The sequence below is a fragment of the Salmo salar genome, chromosome 11 (assembly GCF_965601325.2).
Source record: "Salmo salar chromosome 11, fSalSal1, whole genome shotgun sequence".
Classification (NCBI taxonomy): domain Eukaryota; kingdom Metazoa; phylum Chordata; class Actinopteri; order Salmoniformes; family Salmonidae; genus Salmo; species Salmo salar.
In genome coordinates this window covers 24,755,214-24,773,461 of record NC_138301.1, presented here as the reverse complement: position 1 = coordinate 24,773,461, position 18,248 = coordinate 24,755,214, and the positions used below count along the sequence as shown (strand labels likewise).

Here is an 18,248-nt window from a genome sequence, read left to right as displayed (position 1 = left end):
GGCTAGAACAACAATCCTACCTGGCCACTATTATGTTGCATTCTCTCTAACATGTCCAAAGCGATAAGCAGAACAGCATAGAATACAACTGAGAAAAACAATAAAAAATGAATGCAGTAGCAGAAAACATGCACTTACTACTAAACAATGTGCACAGTCAACACCACTAATTAGTTCGTTATCAGGGCCAGTTCTATGGAAAGCCAGTTGGGCATCACTCTTGACGTGCATTTGGATGCCAGCCCAGGGGTCTCGGCGCAAAGAGAGCATTGGGGGTTTAGTGTTGACGGCGCCGTTACTAAGCGGAGCGCTTTGAACCGTGGAGAGTCGGGATCGCGCTCGCTCATTGCGTTGATGGTGAATTGAGAGACCGGCTGCGCAGCGCCGGTCATTCACGCATCGAGAGAGCGCATGCACTTTTTCAGCACCAATTGAGTGTGGACAGCGCACGGCGCCTCATAGCCTGTGAGTGGTCTGACGTTCAACCTGTGGCTAAATTGTACGATAGGCTACTTTTGATGGGGAAAGCCCCACAATTGAATACTACATACTCGAAAAGGGATGCCCGACGTTTGGAAAGAAACAAAGGAATATTATGTTTTTTTGACCTAGTATACTTACCTGTTCCTCCTCCGCTACCCTGGTTGGTTTTTCAGACAGCCAGAGTGGTGCTGAGCTGCGGGGTGTTGGTGACTCCGCTTCGGGTGGAGTGGTGCGCTGCTACTGGGGCTTCAGTTGACTCTGTGCCGGGAGGATTAGTGTGATTCTGCGGGGGCTAGTCGACTCTCTGGTGGGCGGGTTGGTGTGGTGGTGCCATTGGAGCCCCTCCATTCAGAAGGATGCTGGTGGGAAATGCCTGGCGACAGAGAGGACGAGATTTGTCAAAAAGCACTAGAACTACTGTCTGATCTGTGCTCTAAAGGGGAAGTACAGAATGAGAACTGTCTGGATTTCATTTACCATTTCCGGGACCTCGCCAGACCACGCTACACGGACTCAGGTATTAATGCACCGGTCAATCCTATCCAATTAACCGGCCCTGAAAGCAGTGTGTGTATGCAATGCGTTTGCGCTTTTCAGTTTGAATTATACAAAGATGTAACTTTTTTTCCTGTGCTCTGAAATCTACATAACAGAAATAAAGACACATATAACAAGATCCATGGTGCACACATATCCCACACTACATTTATAGGCAAGGTTGAATATAGCCTACTGACTTTTGTTTTTTATCAAACCCTATATAAAATAATTCCCCCACTCCTAATCTCCATGCAACAAGTTCTGTGCAGAAATGGAACCCTATCTCTCCAAATTTAATGTGGGAGTGGGGGATGGGGACTGGCGCGAGTTTGCGTAATCCTTGGTCGCATTTATTGAAGCTTGAGCTCGCGTGATTCCCAATGCTATCTAATTTTTTTGCATTGGCACATGCGATACAACACTCGGCCACACTAAAGATCTCAGCGGATTCGTTTTGTAATCCCTGACCCATTCATCAAGGTTGAGCGGTGAGTGCATGCATAGATGTGCTAGCCTCAGCAAGAGAGAGAGGCAGTGCTTTTAGTGGAGCAGGAATTTTGGGGAACCTAGCACGCTGAGCAAGCGCTTCTGGGGACGAGGGAGGAGTGCATTCTTAGTAATACAGTATCACACTAACCCACACGAGCTGTTTGTGTGTGTGTGTTCCACTCTACCCACTGATCCATGACAGCCTGTTGCAGACCCTGGTGATTACTAGAAGGTTCACAGGAGGTTTCTGGAAGGCATAACATGTGACATTGTGACCCCAATGGCCTGAGCATGATCTAATAACCCAACCTTCTGCATTTCTCACATGCCCCTGATTGATGAATGGTTCAAGATGTGGCAGTAACCCCACCCCCATCCTTTCAGTCAAAACCTCTCTTCACTCTCCCATCTCCTTGCTCCTTGCTCCCCTCTCTCCTCCCCTATACCCCTCTACCTTCTACTCTCTGTGCGCTATCCATCCCTGCTCCTCTCCCCTATGCACCATTTTTTCTCCCTTCAGCACTATTCTCTGTGCACTCTCCCTTCTCTCTCCATTCTCCCCTCTCCCCTCTGCATTGGCAGCCAGGTGGAGTGTCTATGGTGGGGTTATTGAACTGCGATCAGGGGCAGGTTCCCTTGAGTCCACAGTCCCTGGTTTTATTTACATATCCAACTGAGCCATGTCATCCTGTCCTTGGTGACTGGCACCTCAATAAAACCAGAGAGAAATAAGGATGAAAGAGAGAGGAGAAAATATATAGGAAGATGGACAAGTCTTTTTGCATTGGTCTCTGGCATTCAAAGATAATATGTGACCCAAACGGAGAGGAGTGTGTGTGTGTCTGTTTCTGTGTGGAGGGTTAAAAACCAACCATGGCTAACACATTTGCAGTGTTTGTACAGGCCAAGCGACTCCTTCACACCAGATCAGGTCAAAATGAATGTCTGCACCATACTCAATGTTAATACCACTGTGAAGCTTACTATGTTAAATCATATGGAGAATGAAAAATAATATATAACTTACAATAGATCTCTCACCTTTACCAAAATAACTTCACAGACATCTGCCTGCTGTCTATACATTAATGTAGTGCTGAGCATGTTGCTAAGCACTCAGACCCATTGTGCACATGGATGTGATTCTGGGCTATATGTGTAACATATGCCATGTTGAGTCCTCAGTAATAGCAACCCCGGGGGAAATTAAGCTACTCTAGTTTAAGCCAGATCATGGCCATACAGCGAGTGGCTGGTAAAAGATAGTTTTCCAGCAACATGTCCCCCTGCTGTGCTCACCTTGTAGACTTGATAGACTGAGAGCAGGACTCCCAGCTACTCAACACTGTTTAGGTGTCGTTGCCACAGTATTATCAAACTCTACTTATAGATAATGTCTGTGATATATGCCTGTGAGGTTTTTAGTTGGTAGCAGCTCACTCACATACAGTAGCTAATCTACACTGAGTGTACAAAACATTAAGAACACCTTCCTAATATTGAGTAATAAAATATGTTGTCTTGCCCATTTACTCTCTGAATGGCACACATACACAATCCATGTCTCAATTGTCTCAAGGCTTAAAAATATTCCCCTTCATCTACACTGATTGAAGTGGATTTAACAAGTGACATCAATAAGGATCATAGTTTTCACCTGGTCAGTCAAACTACATCATGGAAAGAGCAGGTGTTCCTAATGTTTTGTAAACTCAGTGTCTATTGACTGCTATTGCTGCTTATGACTTATTGAGGAGAGGTGTAGGCAATGTAGATGATTACATTGCAGTTTGCTATAGGGGCACACTAATTAGTGCTTCTTAACTAATCTCTCACTAATTCAACATCAAACAATCTGTAAGGCACCTTAGAGCAACACAAAGGAATACTACTGTAGGTCCAAGGTAATGCTTAAATCAGCAGTATCCCCACCCCCCTCCCCCCCACCCCCGCTTTCTGTTGGATGTTTTTGTTAGCTATCGGGGTCATTTGAGTCTTTTCAGATATACTAGGAATCTCTACCTCCTCAGGCAGTACCAGGGCAACCTGCCAAGTACACCACCACTAGGCCTCTGGATCAATGAGCTCTCAGGCTACAGGGCTGCCCATGTCAGTTTATCGCCCTCATCTCTGAGCTCAATAGCCACAGTCCAATCAGATGCCACGGTGTGATCTAAACACAACTCACCCCTGGTGTACCATGTCTTTGGTTGGTTATGCCACACAGGTGACAGGAGTGTCTTTCCACATTTTGTCTTTCCACAGCTGTGCATCATTTTTACTGTTACTGATGATTGCCAAACAACTGTCTTCACTATTTTCACCCCTGTGGAGGTACAGTATGTAAAAGGTCTATGATAAGATTTCATTAAGATGTGGTCACTGAGATCCAGAGAAACATGGTATCTCTCAAACCCAGACCTTGTTTTAGACAAGATAACATCCTGAGTGTTCTCTTGCATAGCCCTATCTGTGCTTAGTCATTTAGCATATATATATATATTTTTTTTTAAATAACTCCCCCAGTGGAGTTAATTAGACAAATCATAATTTAATATGCCTCAGTTGATGTAAACCCACAGGGTTTCATAAAAAAACAGACAAACAGGGCTGGAGAATGGGACAGCATATGGAAAAATATGGTGAACTACATGGTACAATACTGTATGATGCAAAACAATTTACAGTTGAGTGGGTCTGTTTTGTAAATGCCTCTAAAACATCTGTCCATTTTACTCCCATAAAGATAGCTAGGCAAAATACCCAGCCTCTACAGGTGTGCCATTATGTGTAGTAGTGATGAGCGCTGATTTACTCTGCAGTTCGGAAGGTGTACGTTAGTTAGGTGACATGCATTGTGTTACATTAACCCTTGTCATGACGTTGCCCTCTTTGGGTACAGCGAGCACTAGTCCCCCTCCCTCTGCACCATCCCCCTCTCGCTGTCTCTCCTACACCCAGGCTGCTGCGACCTCAGGTCGTAAATTCCTGGAGGAGAATCCTGCCTCATGGCCAGACAGTATAGAGAGAGAGAGTGAGTTTTCATAGAGAGAACAAAGGAATTTTTTCCACCTCACAGAACTTGAGGTCCGAACAATATTCAGGTTCTTGCAAGGTATAAAAGATCGGTGAAGAATCCAGCTACGAACTGGTTTGTTTGGTACAATTTTGTGAAACTCATGAGAGACAATACAGACACATTACCATAACCATGTTTATACAAGAGTCTCCGTTATGAGGCTTACATCTAATGGTTGTACAAAATGAATGAGTAAAGATGAAACTATTTGTGAAATGATGTGATGATATGTAATGATGTTGATGTGAGAGAATTGTATTTCTGTTTAAAGTTTCACTAAGTCATTGGCACGCCCCCAGGCGTGACCCGGCTAAGTCACTAAGTCATTGGCACGCCCCCAGACATGACCCGGCATCATGAGACAGCCCTTTTCTATGTTCTGAATAAAAACCCCACCTGGGTTTTCTATCACCAGACCAGCTTACCTCGATAACGAGAGGGCCAAGGTTTGAGACCAGACCAGTACCTCTATCACAGAGGGAAATAAGGTTTAAGTAGATTGCTGAATCTTTTAACTGTCCCACGTGGTTAAACTCTTAGACTATTGATACCGACAGAATAAGAACAAGTCTTTGATATTAATTACTAGTCTGCAGCTAGGAATTCGGTATCATTGAACGCGAAGACCAACAACCGACAACATTCCCCTATCATTTCTTTGTAACCGTATCTACTGTTGGTTATGCTTTTCTGTGTTTACTTAGTAAATAAATGATTTTAAGACAATTGATGTATGGATGACTCATAGTGAAGACTGGGTTCGTGCAGATAACCAACCATTTACGACGTTTGGAATGAGACTAACATGAGGTAAAGAATAATTAATTAATTAGAAGACTAATTTAATTAAAATATCTGAAAGTTATATTAGGAAAATTATAACTTTGTAATCTGAATATTTTCCTTGGTGCCCCGACTTCCTAGTTTATTACAGTTACATGATTAAGTTAGTTTAATCACGTAATAATAATTACAGATAATTTTTTATAAAGATTAATCTTCAGTTTAATGATGCCAAAGACAAGACACCCTCCAATTTCAAGGGGTGACATCTGTACCAAAATTATGAATTCCCAATGACACTGATTAATCTCTTTGAAGATCTTTGGCGGCACTTCCATCTCTTCAGAAGAATTCCCAGAGAGTGATATCTCATCATCACTTCACTTCCTGGGATTGCTTTGGAGGCGAACGGCAAGATGAATCAGAAGGCACTTCGTGACTGTCTTTTCTGAATGTGAGCAGTACTGCGATGCTCTGTAATTATGATGACGCTGACACAAATTTCACATTCATAGGACTGCCACTGCTTCCTACAAGACCGTTATGGGGACAACAAAGTGCAACGCATCAATAGCATCATCAACATACAACTACACAACATATTGCAAGTCATGCTGTAAAAGCTGCCACATGAAAATATACTGCTCAAAAAAATAAAGGGAACACTTAAACAACACATCCTAGATCTGAATGAAAGAAATAATCTTATTAAATACTTTTTTCTTTACATAGTTGAATGTGCTGACAACAAAATCACACAAAAATAATCAATGGAAATCCAATTTATCAACCCATGGAGGTCTGGATTTGGAGTCACACTCAAAATTAAAGTGGAAAACCACACTACAGGCTGATCCAACTTTGATGTAATGTCTTTAAAACAAGTCAAAATGAGGCTCAGTAGTGTGTGTGGCCTCCACGTGCCTGTATGACCTCCCTACAACGCCTGGGCATGCTCCTGATGAGGTGGCGGATGGTCTCCTGAGGGATCTCCTCCCAGACCTGGACTAAAGCATCCGCCAACTCCTGGACAGTCTGTGGTGCAACGTGGCGCTGGTGGATGGAGCGAGACATGATGTCCCAGATGTGCTCAATTGGATTCTGGTCTGGGGAATGGGCGTGCCAGTCCATAGCATCAATGCCTTCCTCTTGCAGGAACTGCTGACACACTCCAGCCACATGAGGTCTAGCATTGTCTTGCATTAGGAGGAACCCAGGGCCAACCGCACCAGCATATGGTCTCACAAGGGGTCTTAGGAACTCATCTCGGTTCCTAATGGCAGTCAGGCTACCTCTGGCGAGCACATGGAGGGCTGTGCGGCCCCCCAAAGAAATGCCACCCCACACCATGACTGACCCACCGCCAAACCGGTCATGCTGGAGGATGTTGTAGGCAGCAGAACGTTCTGCACGGCGTCTCCAGACTCTGTCACGTCTGTCACGTGCTCAGTGTGAACCTGCTTTCATCTGTGAAGAGCACAGGGCGCCAGTAGCGAATTTGCCAATCTTGGTGTTCTCTGGCAAATGCCAAACGTCCTGCACGGTGTTGGGCTGTAAGCACAACCCCCACCTGTGGACGTCGGGCCCTCATACCACCCTCATGGAGTCTGTTTCTGACCATTTGAGCAGACACATGTACATTTGTGGCCTGCTGGAGGTCATTTTGCAGGGCTCTGGCAGTGCTTCTCCTGCTCCTCCTTGCACAAAGGCAGAGGTAGCGGTCCTGCTGCTGGGTTGTTGCCCTCCTAAGGCCTCCTCCACGTCTGATGTACTGGCCTGTCTCCTGGTAGCGCCTCCATGCTCTGGACACTACGCTGACATCACAGCAAACCTTCTTGCCACAGCTCGCATTGATGTGCCATCCTGGATGAGCTGCACTACCTGAGCCACTTGTGTGGGTTGTAGACTCTGTCTCATGCTACCACTAGAGTGAAAGCACTGCCAGCATTCAAAAGTGACCAAAACATCAGCCAGGAAGCATAGGAACTGAGAAGTGGTCTGTGGTCCCCACCTGCAGAACCACTCCTTTATTGGGGGTGTCTTGCTAATTGCCTATAATTTCCACCTGTTGTCTATTCCATTTGCACAACAGCATGTGAAATGTATTGTCAATTAGTGTTGCTTCCTAAGTGGACAGTTTGATTTCACAGAAGTGTGATTGACTTGGAGTTACATTGTGTTGTTTAAGTGTTCCCTTTATTTTTTTGAGCAGTGTATATTTACAGTATTACTTGCAGCATTTTCACAAGTCTTCTCACACTGTATACATACCTGTAGTATCTTAGTGTAAACCGTGTAGAGGATGAGGACCAACCTAGATATAGTTAGATTCTCCATTGGGCATAAGTCCATCCTCTCCTCGACTCCTCCTGACCCGTAAACCGATAAGTCATTGCCATATGTAGGAGAATATAAGGACACAAGGCGAGACCCAAATGCAGACACAGGAAGCAGATGGATTAATAAATAGGAGCTCAACTAAGGGATAGGCTAAATGTAGGTCGGGGACAGGTGAGAGTTCATAAACCGGGACAGAGTCCAAAACAGTACCAGACGAAGGGCAGTCTCGAGGTCAGACCAGGCAGGGGTTTAGTAACCAGATCCGAGTTCAAACAGTGCAAGGGGATAGGCAGGCTTGAAGACAGAACAGGTAGAGTGGTCAGGCAGGCGGGTTCGGAGTCAGAACAGGCAAGTGTTGAAACCAGGAGGACTAGAACCAAAAGAGACTGGGCAAAAATAGGAGCAAGGAAAACCGCCGGTTTGACTTAGCAAACAAGACAAACTGACACAGAAAGACAGGAAACACAGGGACATATACGCGACACATGGAGGGGGTGGAGACAATCACAAGGACAGGGGAAACAGATCAGGGTGTGACAGGAGAATATAAATTTGTTAATAACCTCTTGAGGACCCCTTCGAGATACAATCCAGCTAAAGGGATTGGTTGAACAAAAACCAGTGAGATAGCACTGCGCGAAAAAAAATAAAAAAATCTCAAAATCAAAATTAAAGTATTTTATGGCATTTTAAAGATACTCTACTCGTTAATCCAATCACATTGTCCGATTTCAAAAAGGCTTTACAGTGAAAGCAAAACATTAGATTATTTTAGCATAGCACCTTAGCAAAAAAAATGCAATTTTCCAAGCATGGATAGCCGTCACAAAACCAGATATACAGCTAAAATTAAGCACTAACCTTTGACAATCTTAATCAGATGACACTCCTAGGACATCATGTTAGACAATACATGCATTTTTTGTTCGATCAAGTTCATATTTATATCCAAAAACCCAATGTTTACATTGGCGTGTGACGTTCAGAAAATGTTTTCTCCCCATAACTCCCGGTGAATAGGCACATTTAATTTACAGAAGAACTCATAAACATTGACAAAATGTATAACAATTATTTAACTTCTTTTAGCGCTGATCCTGTAACCGGGATCAACATCCAGCCAAAAATCAGAGCGCCATATTCATAACCAAATCGAATAATTTCTGTTTCTCAAATATAGGACTATTTTACACCGTTTTATAGATACACTTCTCCTGAATCGAACCACGTTGTCCGATTTCAAAAAGGCTTTACAGCGAAAGCAAAACATTACATTATGTTAGGAGAGTACATCGTCAAAATAGCCACACCGCCATTTTTCGACCAACCACATGCATCACAAATAACCAAAACACAGCTAAATGAAGCACCAACCTTTGACAATCCTCATCAGATGACACTCCTAGGACATCATGTTACACAATACATGCATTTTTTTGTTCGATAAAGTTCATATTTATATATAAAAACAGCATTTTACATCGGCGCGTGATGTTCAGAAAATATTTTCCCTCAAATGCATCCGGTGAAACAGCGCTACAATTTACTAAATTACTATTCGAAAACATTCTTAAAATGTAATATTGTCATTCAAAGAATTATAGATTAACATCTCGTGAATGCAACCGCATTGCCAGATTTAAAAATAACTTTACTGGGAAATCACACTTTGCAATAAACAAGGTGCTATGCCAAGAAAAATAGGCTAGGCGATACAAGTTAGCGCCATCTTGGAACCATCTAAAATCAAATATACTATTGTAAATATTCCCTTACCTTTGATTATCTTCATCAGAAGGCACTTCCAGGAATCCCAGGTCCACAACAAATGTAGTTTTGTTCGAAAAAGTTAATAATTTATGTCCCAATAGCTCCTTCTTGTTAGCGCGTTCCGAATGCTACTCAAAATGTACTGAAGCCCGCGGGACTTGTCGTCACGAATGTGAAAAAAATATATATTTACGTTCGTTCAAACATGTCAAACGTTGTATAACATAAATCTTTATGGCCTTTTTCAACCAGAGCTTCAATAATATTCAAGGGGTACAATTGCATTGTCTTACTAAACGTTTCGGAAGATGAGGCTACCCATGGGCGCCCGCGTCATAGTAGTAATGGCCCTCCCTCTATGACCAACTTTCCAAGCCTCTCTTTCGGTCAGTTTCTACCATAGAAGACTCAAACCACTTTGTAAAGACTGTTGACATCTAGTGGACGCCTTAGGAAGTGCTCAATGAATCCTAACTCACCGTGTGTTTTATAGGCAAAGTGTTGAAGGTGATTCCACAAATCAGATTTCCACTTCCTGTTAGGATCTGTCTCGGGGTTTTGACAGCCATATGAGTTCTGTTATACTCACAGACACCATTCAAACAGTTTTAGAAACTTTAGGGTGTTTTCTATCCACATCTACTAATTATATGCATATCCTAGCTTCTGAGTTTGAGTAGGAGGCCATTTAAAATGGGCACGTATTTTTTTCAAAATTCGCTGTAGCGCCCCCTATCCTTAACCTGTTATGGCTAGGGGGCAGTATTTTCATGGCCGGATAAAAAACGTACCCGATTTAATCTGATTATTACTCCTGCCCAGAAACTAGAATATGCATATAATTATTAGCTTTGGATAGAAAACACTCCAAAGTTTCTAAAACTGTTTGAATGGTGTCTGTGAGTATAACAGAACTAATTTGGCAGGCCAAAACCTGAGAAGATTCCATGCAGGAAGTGCCCTGTCTGACAAGGTGTCGTTCTTCTTGTCTCTGTTTATTGAAGAGTGAGGATCTTAGCTGTCCCGTGACACTTCCTACGGCTGCCATAGGCTCTCAGAAGGCGGCAAAACGCTGAATCGTGGCTTTGCAGGCTCTGGCTGAAACAAAGTAGCGCGTTTGGGTAGTGGCTGGTTACAGTACTGTGAGACTCAGGCTCGTCGACCGAATGTCCATTTAGCTAAACAGAGGAAAGAAAATAAAGCTTTCGGTCGACGAGCCTGAGTCTCACAGTACTGTAACCAGCCACTACCCAAACGCGCTACTTTGTTTCAGCCAGAGCCTGCAAAGCCACGATTCAGCGTTTTGCCGCCTTCTGAGAGCCTATGGCAGCCGTAGGAAGTGTCACGGGACAGCTAAGATCCTCACTCTTCAATAAACAGAGACAAGAAGAACGACACCTTGTCAGACAGGCCACTTCCTGCATGAAATCTTCTCAGGTTTTTGCCTGCCATATGAGTTCTGTTATACTCACAGACACCATTCAAACAGTTTTAGAAACTTTAGGGTGTTTTCTATCCAAAGCCAATAATTATATGCCTATTCTAGTTACTGGGCAGGAGTAGTAACCAGATTAAATCGGGTACGTTTTTTATCCAGCCGTGTCAATACTGCCCCCTAGCCCTAACAGGTTAAAGCACTAATAAACCCGTTAAAGCAGTTCTGCATGCAAGAGTGTGCTAAAATTCCTCCACAGCGATGTGAGAAACTTATCAACAACTACAGGAAGAATTTGGTTTCAGTCATTGCAGCTAAAGGTGGCACAACAAGTTATTGAGTGTAAGAGGGCAATTACTTTTGTTGCATAACTTTGTTAATAAAATAAGTAGCAATTTTTTTGTAAACTCAGGTTCCCTTTATCTAATATTACGTTTTGGTTGAGATCTGATAACATTCAGTTAAAAAAAATATGAAAAAATAGAGAAAATAAGCAAATACTTTTTCACAGCACTGTATGTGGTAGTTGTTAACAAGATAACTTTATTAGTTGTTCTCTGTTCTACATTAGCTTGAAAATGAAACCAATAAGCATTTGGCTAATTATATAGACTGTAAGTAAGTGTATATTTATCTGCAGCCATTCATTTTCTGCTGGTCGACGTTCCAATGCTACGGCACATTTTGCATAAGGTTTTTTTGGAGCACATTTGCAGAACTTTAAATCAGTCGCTTTTATCGTGAGTAATTTAGTAAATTCACCGGAAGTGTTCGGTGGGAATGCTAGTTCTGAACGTCACATGCTAATGTAAAAAGCTGGTTTTTGATATAAATATGAACTTGATTGAACAAAACATGCATGCAAAACAAAACATTCTATTGTACTTCTTCTTTGGAAGAAGCTAGCTAGCTAACGAAGAACAACAAAGAATATCTAGTTAACAGAAGAAAAGAAAGAGAAAATCAGGACAGAAGAAAAAGGATATCAAAGTGAAACAGTTCTCTAAAGACACAGGAGACAATAATACAAGAAACAACACTTCTGTAGCTTGTCAACTATGTGTCTGTCTATCCCTGTTCTCTCCTCTCTGCACAGGCCATACAAACGCTTCACACCGCGTGGCCGCTGCCACTCTAACCTGGTGGTCCCAGCGCGCACGACCCACGTGGAGTTCCAGGTCTCCGGCAGCCTCTGGAACTGCCGGTCTGCAGCCAACAAGGCTGAGTTCATCTCAGCCTATGCTACCCTCCAGTCCCTAGACTTCCTGGCGCTGACGGAAACATGGATTACCACAGATAACACTGCTACTCCTACTGCTCTCTCTTCGTCTGCCCACGTGTTCTCGCATAGCCCTAGAGCATCGAGCCAGCGGGGTGGTGGCACTGGAATCCTCATCTCTCCCAAGTGGACATTCTCTCTTTCTCCCCTGACCCATCTGTCTATCTCCTCATTTGAATTCCATGCTGTCACAGTTACCAGCCCTTTCAAGCTTAACATCCTTATCATTTATCGCCCTCCAGGTTCCCTTGGAGAGTTCATCAATGAGCTTGACGCCTTGATAAGTTCCTTTCCTGAGGATGGCTCACCTCTCACAGTTCTGGGTGACTTTAACCTCCCCACGTCTACCTTTGACTCATTCCTCTCTGCCTCCTTCTTTCCACTCCTCTCCTCTTTTGACCTCACCCTCTCACCTTCCCCCCCTACTCACAAGGCAGGCAATACGCTTGACCTCATCTTTACTAGATTCTGTTCTTCCACTAATCTCATTGCAACTCCCCTCCAAATCTCCGACCACTACCTTGTATCCTTTTCCCTCTTGCTCTCATCCAACACTTCTCACACTGCCCCTACTCGGATGGTATTGCGCCGTCCCAACCTTCGCTCTCTCTCTCCCGCTACTCTCTCCTCTTCCATCCTATCATCTCTTCCCTCTGCTCAAACCTTCTCCAACCTATCTCCTGATTCTGCCTCCTCAACCCTCCTCTCCTCCCTTTCTGCATCCTTTGATTTTCTCTGTCCCCTATCCTCCAGGCCGGCTCGGTCCTCCCCTCTTGCTCCGTGGCTCGACGACTCACTACGAGCTCACAGAACAAGGCTCCAGGCAGCCGAGCGGAAATGGAGGAAAACTCGCCTCCCTGCGGACCTGGCATCCTTTCACTCACTCCTCTCTACATTCTCCTCTTCTGTCTCTGCTGCTAAAGCCACTTTCTACCACTCTAAATTCCATGCATCTGCCTCTAACCCTAGGAAGCTCTTTGCTACCTTCTCCTCCCTCCTGAATCCTCCTCCCCCTCCCCCCCTCCTCCCTCTCTGCGGATGACTTCGTCAACCATTTTGAAAAGAAGGTTGACGATATCCGATCCTCGTTTGCTAAGTCAAACGACACCGCTGGTCCTGCTCACACTGCCCTACCCTGTGCTTTGACCTCTTTCTCCCCTCTCTCTCCAGATGAAATCTCGCGTCTTGTGACGGCCGGCCGCCCAACAACCTGCCCACTTGACCCTATCCCCTCCTCTCTTCTCCAGACCATTTCCGGAGACCTTCTCCCCTTCCTCACCTCGCTCATCAACTCATCCTTGACCGCTGGCTACGTCCCTTCCGTCTTCAAGAGAGCAAGAGTTGCACCCCTTCTGAAAAAACCTACACTCGATCCCTCCGATGTCAACAACTACAGACCAGTATCCCTTCTTTCTTTTCTCTCCAAAACTCTTGAACGTGCCGTCCTTGGCCAGCTCTCCTGCTATCTCTCTCAGAATGACCTTCTTGATCCTAATCAGTCAGGTTTCAAGACTGGGCATTCAACTGAGACTGCTCTTCTCTGTGTCACGGAGGCTCTCCGCACTGCTAAAGCTAACTCTCTCTCCTCTGCTCTCATCCTTCTAGACCTATCTGCTGCCTTTGATACTGTGAACCATCAGATCCTCCTCTCCACCCTCTCCGAGTTGGGCATCTCCGGCGCGGCCCACGCTTGGATTGCGTCCTACCTGACAGGTCGCTCCTACCAGGTGGCGTGGCGAGAATCTGTCTCCGCACCATGCGCTCTCACCACTGGTGTCCCCCAGGGCTCTGTTCTAGGCCCTCTCCTATTCTCGCTATACACCAAGTCACTTGGCTCTGTCATATCCTCACATGGTCTCTCATATCATTGCTATGCAGACGACACACAATTAATCTTCTCCTTTCCCCCTTCTGATAACCAGGCGGCGAATCGCATCTCTGCATGTCTGTCAGACATATCAGTGTGGATGACGGATCACCAGCTCAAGCTGAACCTCGGCAAGACGGAGCTGCTCTTCCTCCCAGGGAAGGACTGCCCGTTCCATGATCTCGCCATCACGGTTGACAACTCCCTTGTGTCCTCCTCCCAGAGTGCTAAGAACACCCTGTCGTTCTCCACTAACATCAAGGCGGTGACCCGATCCTGTAGGTTCATGCTCTACAACATTCGCAGAGTACGACCCTGCCTCACACAGGAAGCGGCGCAGGTCCTAATCCAGGCACTTGTCATCTCCCGTCTGGATTACTGCAACTCGCTGTTGGCTGGGCTCCCTGCCTGTGCCATTAAACCCCTACAACTCATCCAGAACGCCGCAGCCCGTCTGGTGTTCAACCTTCCCAAGTTCTCTCACGTCACCCCGCTCCTCCGCTCTCTCCACTGGCTTCCAGTTGAAGCTCGCATCCGCTACAAGACCATGGTGATTGCCTACGGAGCTGTGAAGGGAACAGCACCTCCATACCTTCAGGCTCTGATCAGGCCCTACACCCAAACAAGGGCACTGCGTTCATCCACCACTGGCCTGCTGGCCCCCCTACCTCTGAGGAAGCACAGTTCCCGCTCAGCCCAGTCAAAACTGTTCGCTGCTCTGGCACCCCAATGGTGGAACAAGCTCCCTCACGACGCCAGGACAGCGGAGTCAATCACCACCTTCCGGAGACACCTGAAACCCCACCTCTTTAAGGAATACCTAGGATAGGATAAAGTAATCCTTCTAACCCCCCCCCCCCCCTTAAAAGATTTAGATGCACTATTGTAAAGTGGTTGTTCCACTGGATATCATAAGGTGAATGCACCATTTTGTAAGTCGCTCTGGATAAGAGCGTCTGCTAAATGACTTAAATGTAATGTAAATGTAATGTAAATATTGTATAACATAATGTCCTAGGGTTGTCATCTGATGAAGATCATCAAAGGTTAGTGCTGCATTTAGCTGTGGTTTTGTTTTTTGTGACATTATATGCTAGCTTGAAAAATGGGTGTCTGATTATTTTTGGCTGGGTACTCTGCTGACATAATCTAATGTTTTGCTTTCGTTGTAATGCCTTTTTGAAATCGGACAGTGTGGTTAGATAAAGGGGAGTCTTGTCTTTAAAATGCTTTAAAATAGTAATATGTTTGAAAAATTGAAGTTTTTGTATTTTTGAGGAATTTGTAATTCGCGCATTATTTTGGCAGTTACCTGTATGATGTGGTTAGTTGGTACGTAAAATACCTATCCAGGCATAAGATCTGGCATGCGTCAGCAACGCCTGCATCAACAGCTCTCCTTGGATGAGAAGGAGACGTTGGGCATCGTTAAAGGACCTGGCATAAACCATTCAAACCTCTAAACAGGTATTCTGTTCTCTATGAACATAGCCTTGGTTAGTGCAAACCTTTATACTGTATATACGGTCTATGTCTATGGCATAAACATTAGAGTTTCCAATACTAAGGTTAAACATTTCAAATGGAATTATATTATAAGAAGACATACTTGCTGTTTGTTATTTTATATTACCCTACAAAGCATAAGGTTTTATCTTGAATTAGGTATAGCTGGTATGTTTGTGGCAAACAATTTAGCATACAATGAGTTCTGTGAGGAGAAATTAACAGAAATGTCCGACGTCGTCACACCATTTTAAACTCTTACAGAGGATCCATCGCATACTTTAATCCCCCAAAATAGCTGTTAAATATCACCTGCACGCCAGGTATATCTAAATATGGATGATTTTAGCGTGACGAGGGCCTTAGAACTCAATATGGGTCAATAGATTCCCATAGAATGTTTCCCCACAACACATTGTCTTGCTCTATTCTTATCAGTCAAAGACAGTGGATTACAGCAGCGCTACAATCAGGACCATGGCCTCATATGGGACTCCAGAGGAGATAATTAAACAACTTCGGATAATTCCTAATTAAGTTTGTCACGCTCTCTCTTTATTTTTTTCTTAAGGGAGGATGAGAAAAGTTCCTGTAAGCCATGTTTTTCAATTAGTGCACAGTGATTTAATCAGTCTTAGGCCGTTCCTTGTGGTGTGTCTTTAATGGCACGCAGCTAGGGAAGCACACAGGCAAACTATGACTTATACGTTACATGACCAAAAGTATTTGGACACCTGCTCGTCGAACATCTCATTCCAAAAACATGGACATTAATACGGAGTTGGTCCCCACTTCGCTGCTATAATAGGCTCCACTCTTCTGGGAAGGCTTTCCACTAGATATTTGAACATTGCTGCGGGGACTTGCTTTCATTCAGCCACAAGAGCATTAGTGAGGTCAGGCACTGATGTTGGGAAATTAGGCCTGGCTTGCAGTTGGCATTCCAATTCATCCCAAAGGTGTTCGATGGGGTTGAGGTCAAGGCTCTGGACAGGCCAGTCAAGTTCTTCCACACCGATCTCGACAAACCATTTCTGTATGGACCTCGCTTTGTGCACGACGGGGGCATTGTCATGCTGAAACAAGAAAGGGCCTTCCCCAAACTGTTGACGCAATATTGGAAGCACAGAATCGTCTAGAATGTCATTATGTGCTGCAGCGTTAAGATTTCCCTTCATTGGAACTAAGGGGCTTAGCCCGAACCATGAAAAACAGCCCCAAAACATTATTCCTCCTCCTTCAAACTATGAATTGGGGCAGGTAGCGTTCTCCTGGCATCCGCCAAACCCAGATTTGTCCGTCGAACTGCCAGATGGGGAAGCGTGATTCATCACTCCAGAGAACGCGTATCCAATGCTCCAGAGTCCAATGGTGGCGAGTTAGAAATGTTGTGAAATTATATATATATATGTTTTTTATTTTTTTATTTCTCCTTTATTTAACCTCTATGGGACCGGCGGGACGAATTCGTCCCACCTACGTAACAGCCAGTTGAATCCTGTGGCGCGATTTTCAAAACCTTTGAAATGCTATTACTTCAATTTCTCAAACATATGACTATTTTACAGCTATTTAAAGACAAGACTCTCGTTAATCTAACCACACTGTCCGATTTCAAAAAGGCTTTACAACGAAAGCAAAACATTAGATTATGTCAGCAGAGTACCAAGCCAGAAATAATCAGACACCCATTTTTCAAGCTAGCATATAATGTCACAAAAACCCAGAAGACAGCTAAATGCAGCACTAACCTTTGATGATCTTCATCAGATGACACACCTAGGACATTATGTTATACAAAACATGCATTTTTTGTTCAATCAAGTTCATATTTATATCAAAAACCAGCTTTTTACATTAGCATGTGACGTTCAGAAAAAGCATACCCCCGCAAACTTCCGGGGAATTTACTAACAATTTACTAAATTACGATAAACGTTCACAAAAAGCAAAACAATTATTTTAAGAATTATAGATACATTACTCCTCTATACACTCGATATGTCCGATTTTAAAATAGCTTTTCGGATGAAGCACATTTTGCAATATTCTGAGTAGATAGCCCGGCATCTCAGGGCTAGCTATTTAGACACCCGGCATGTTTAGCCTTCACCAAAATCCCATTTACTATAACAAAAATGGTCTTACCTTTCCTGTTCTTCGTCAGAATGCACTCCCAGGACTTCTACTTCAATAACAAATGTTGGTTTGGTCCCAAATAATCCATCGTTATATCCAAACAGCGTCGTTTTGTTCGTGAGTTCTAGACACTATCCGAAATGGTAAATAACGGTCGCGCGCATGGCGCATTTCGTGACAACATTTTTTGAAATATTCCATTACCGTACTTCGAAGCATGTCAACCGCTGTTTAAAATCAATTTTTATGCCATTATTCTCGTAAAAAAGCGATAATATTCCGACCGGGAATCTGCAATTAGCTAAACAGCCGAAGGAAAATACTGCACGGGGTCGAATCGGGCACGCGCCTAATTCCATTGTCCTCTGATGGGCCACTTGGAAAAGGTGATAATGTGTTTCAGCCTGAGGCTGCCTCGTCATCGTTCAGGTTTTTCCCGGGCTCTGAGAGCCTATTGGAGCCCTAGGAAATGTCACGTTACAGCTAAGATCCTGACTCTTCAATACACAGAAGCAAGAACAACAACACCTTGTCAGAC

At 44.1% G+C, this 18,248-nt stretch overlaps 1 protein-coding gene across 1 annotated transcript in view; it reads left to right on the top strand.

Moving 5' to 3' along the window:
* The first annotated feature begins 280 nt into the window (after positions 1–280).
* Positions 281–18,248, top strand: part of LOC106562305 (synaptotagmin-9-like) — a 50,596-nt gene continuing 32,628 nt past the window's right edge. Inside the window, exon 1 of the mRNA XM_045689212.2 lies at positions 281–1,000. Within this exon, the coding sequence (XP_045545168.1) occupies positions 853–1,000 (148 nt within the window). The 5' untranslated portion in view covers positions 281–852. The remainder of the gene's footprint in view (positions 1,001–18,248) is intronic.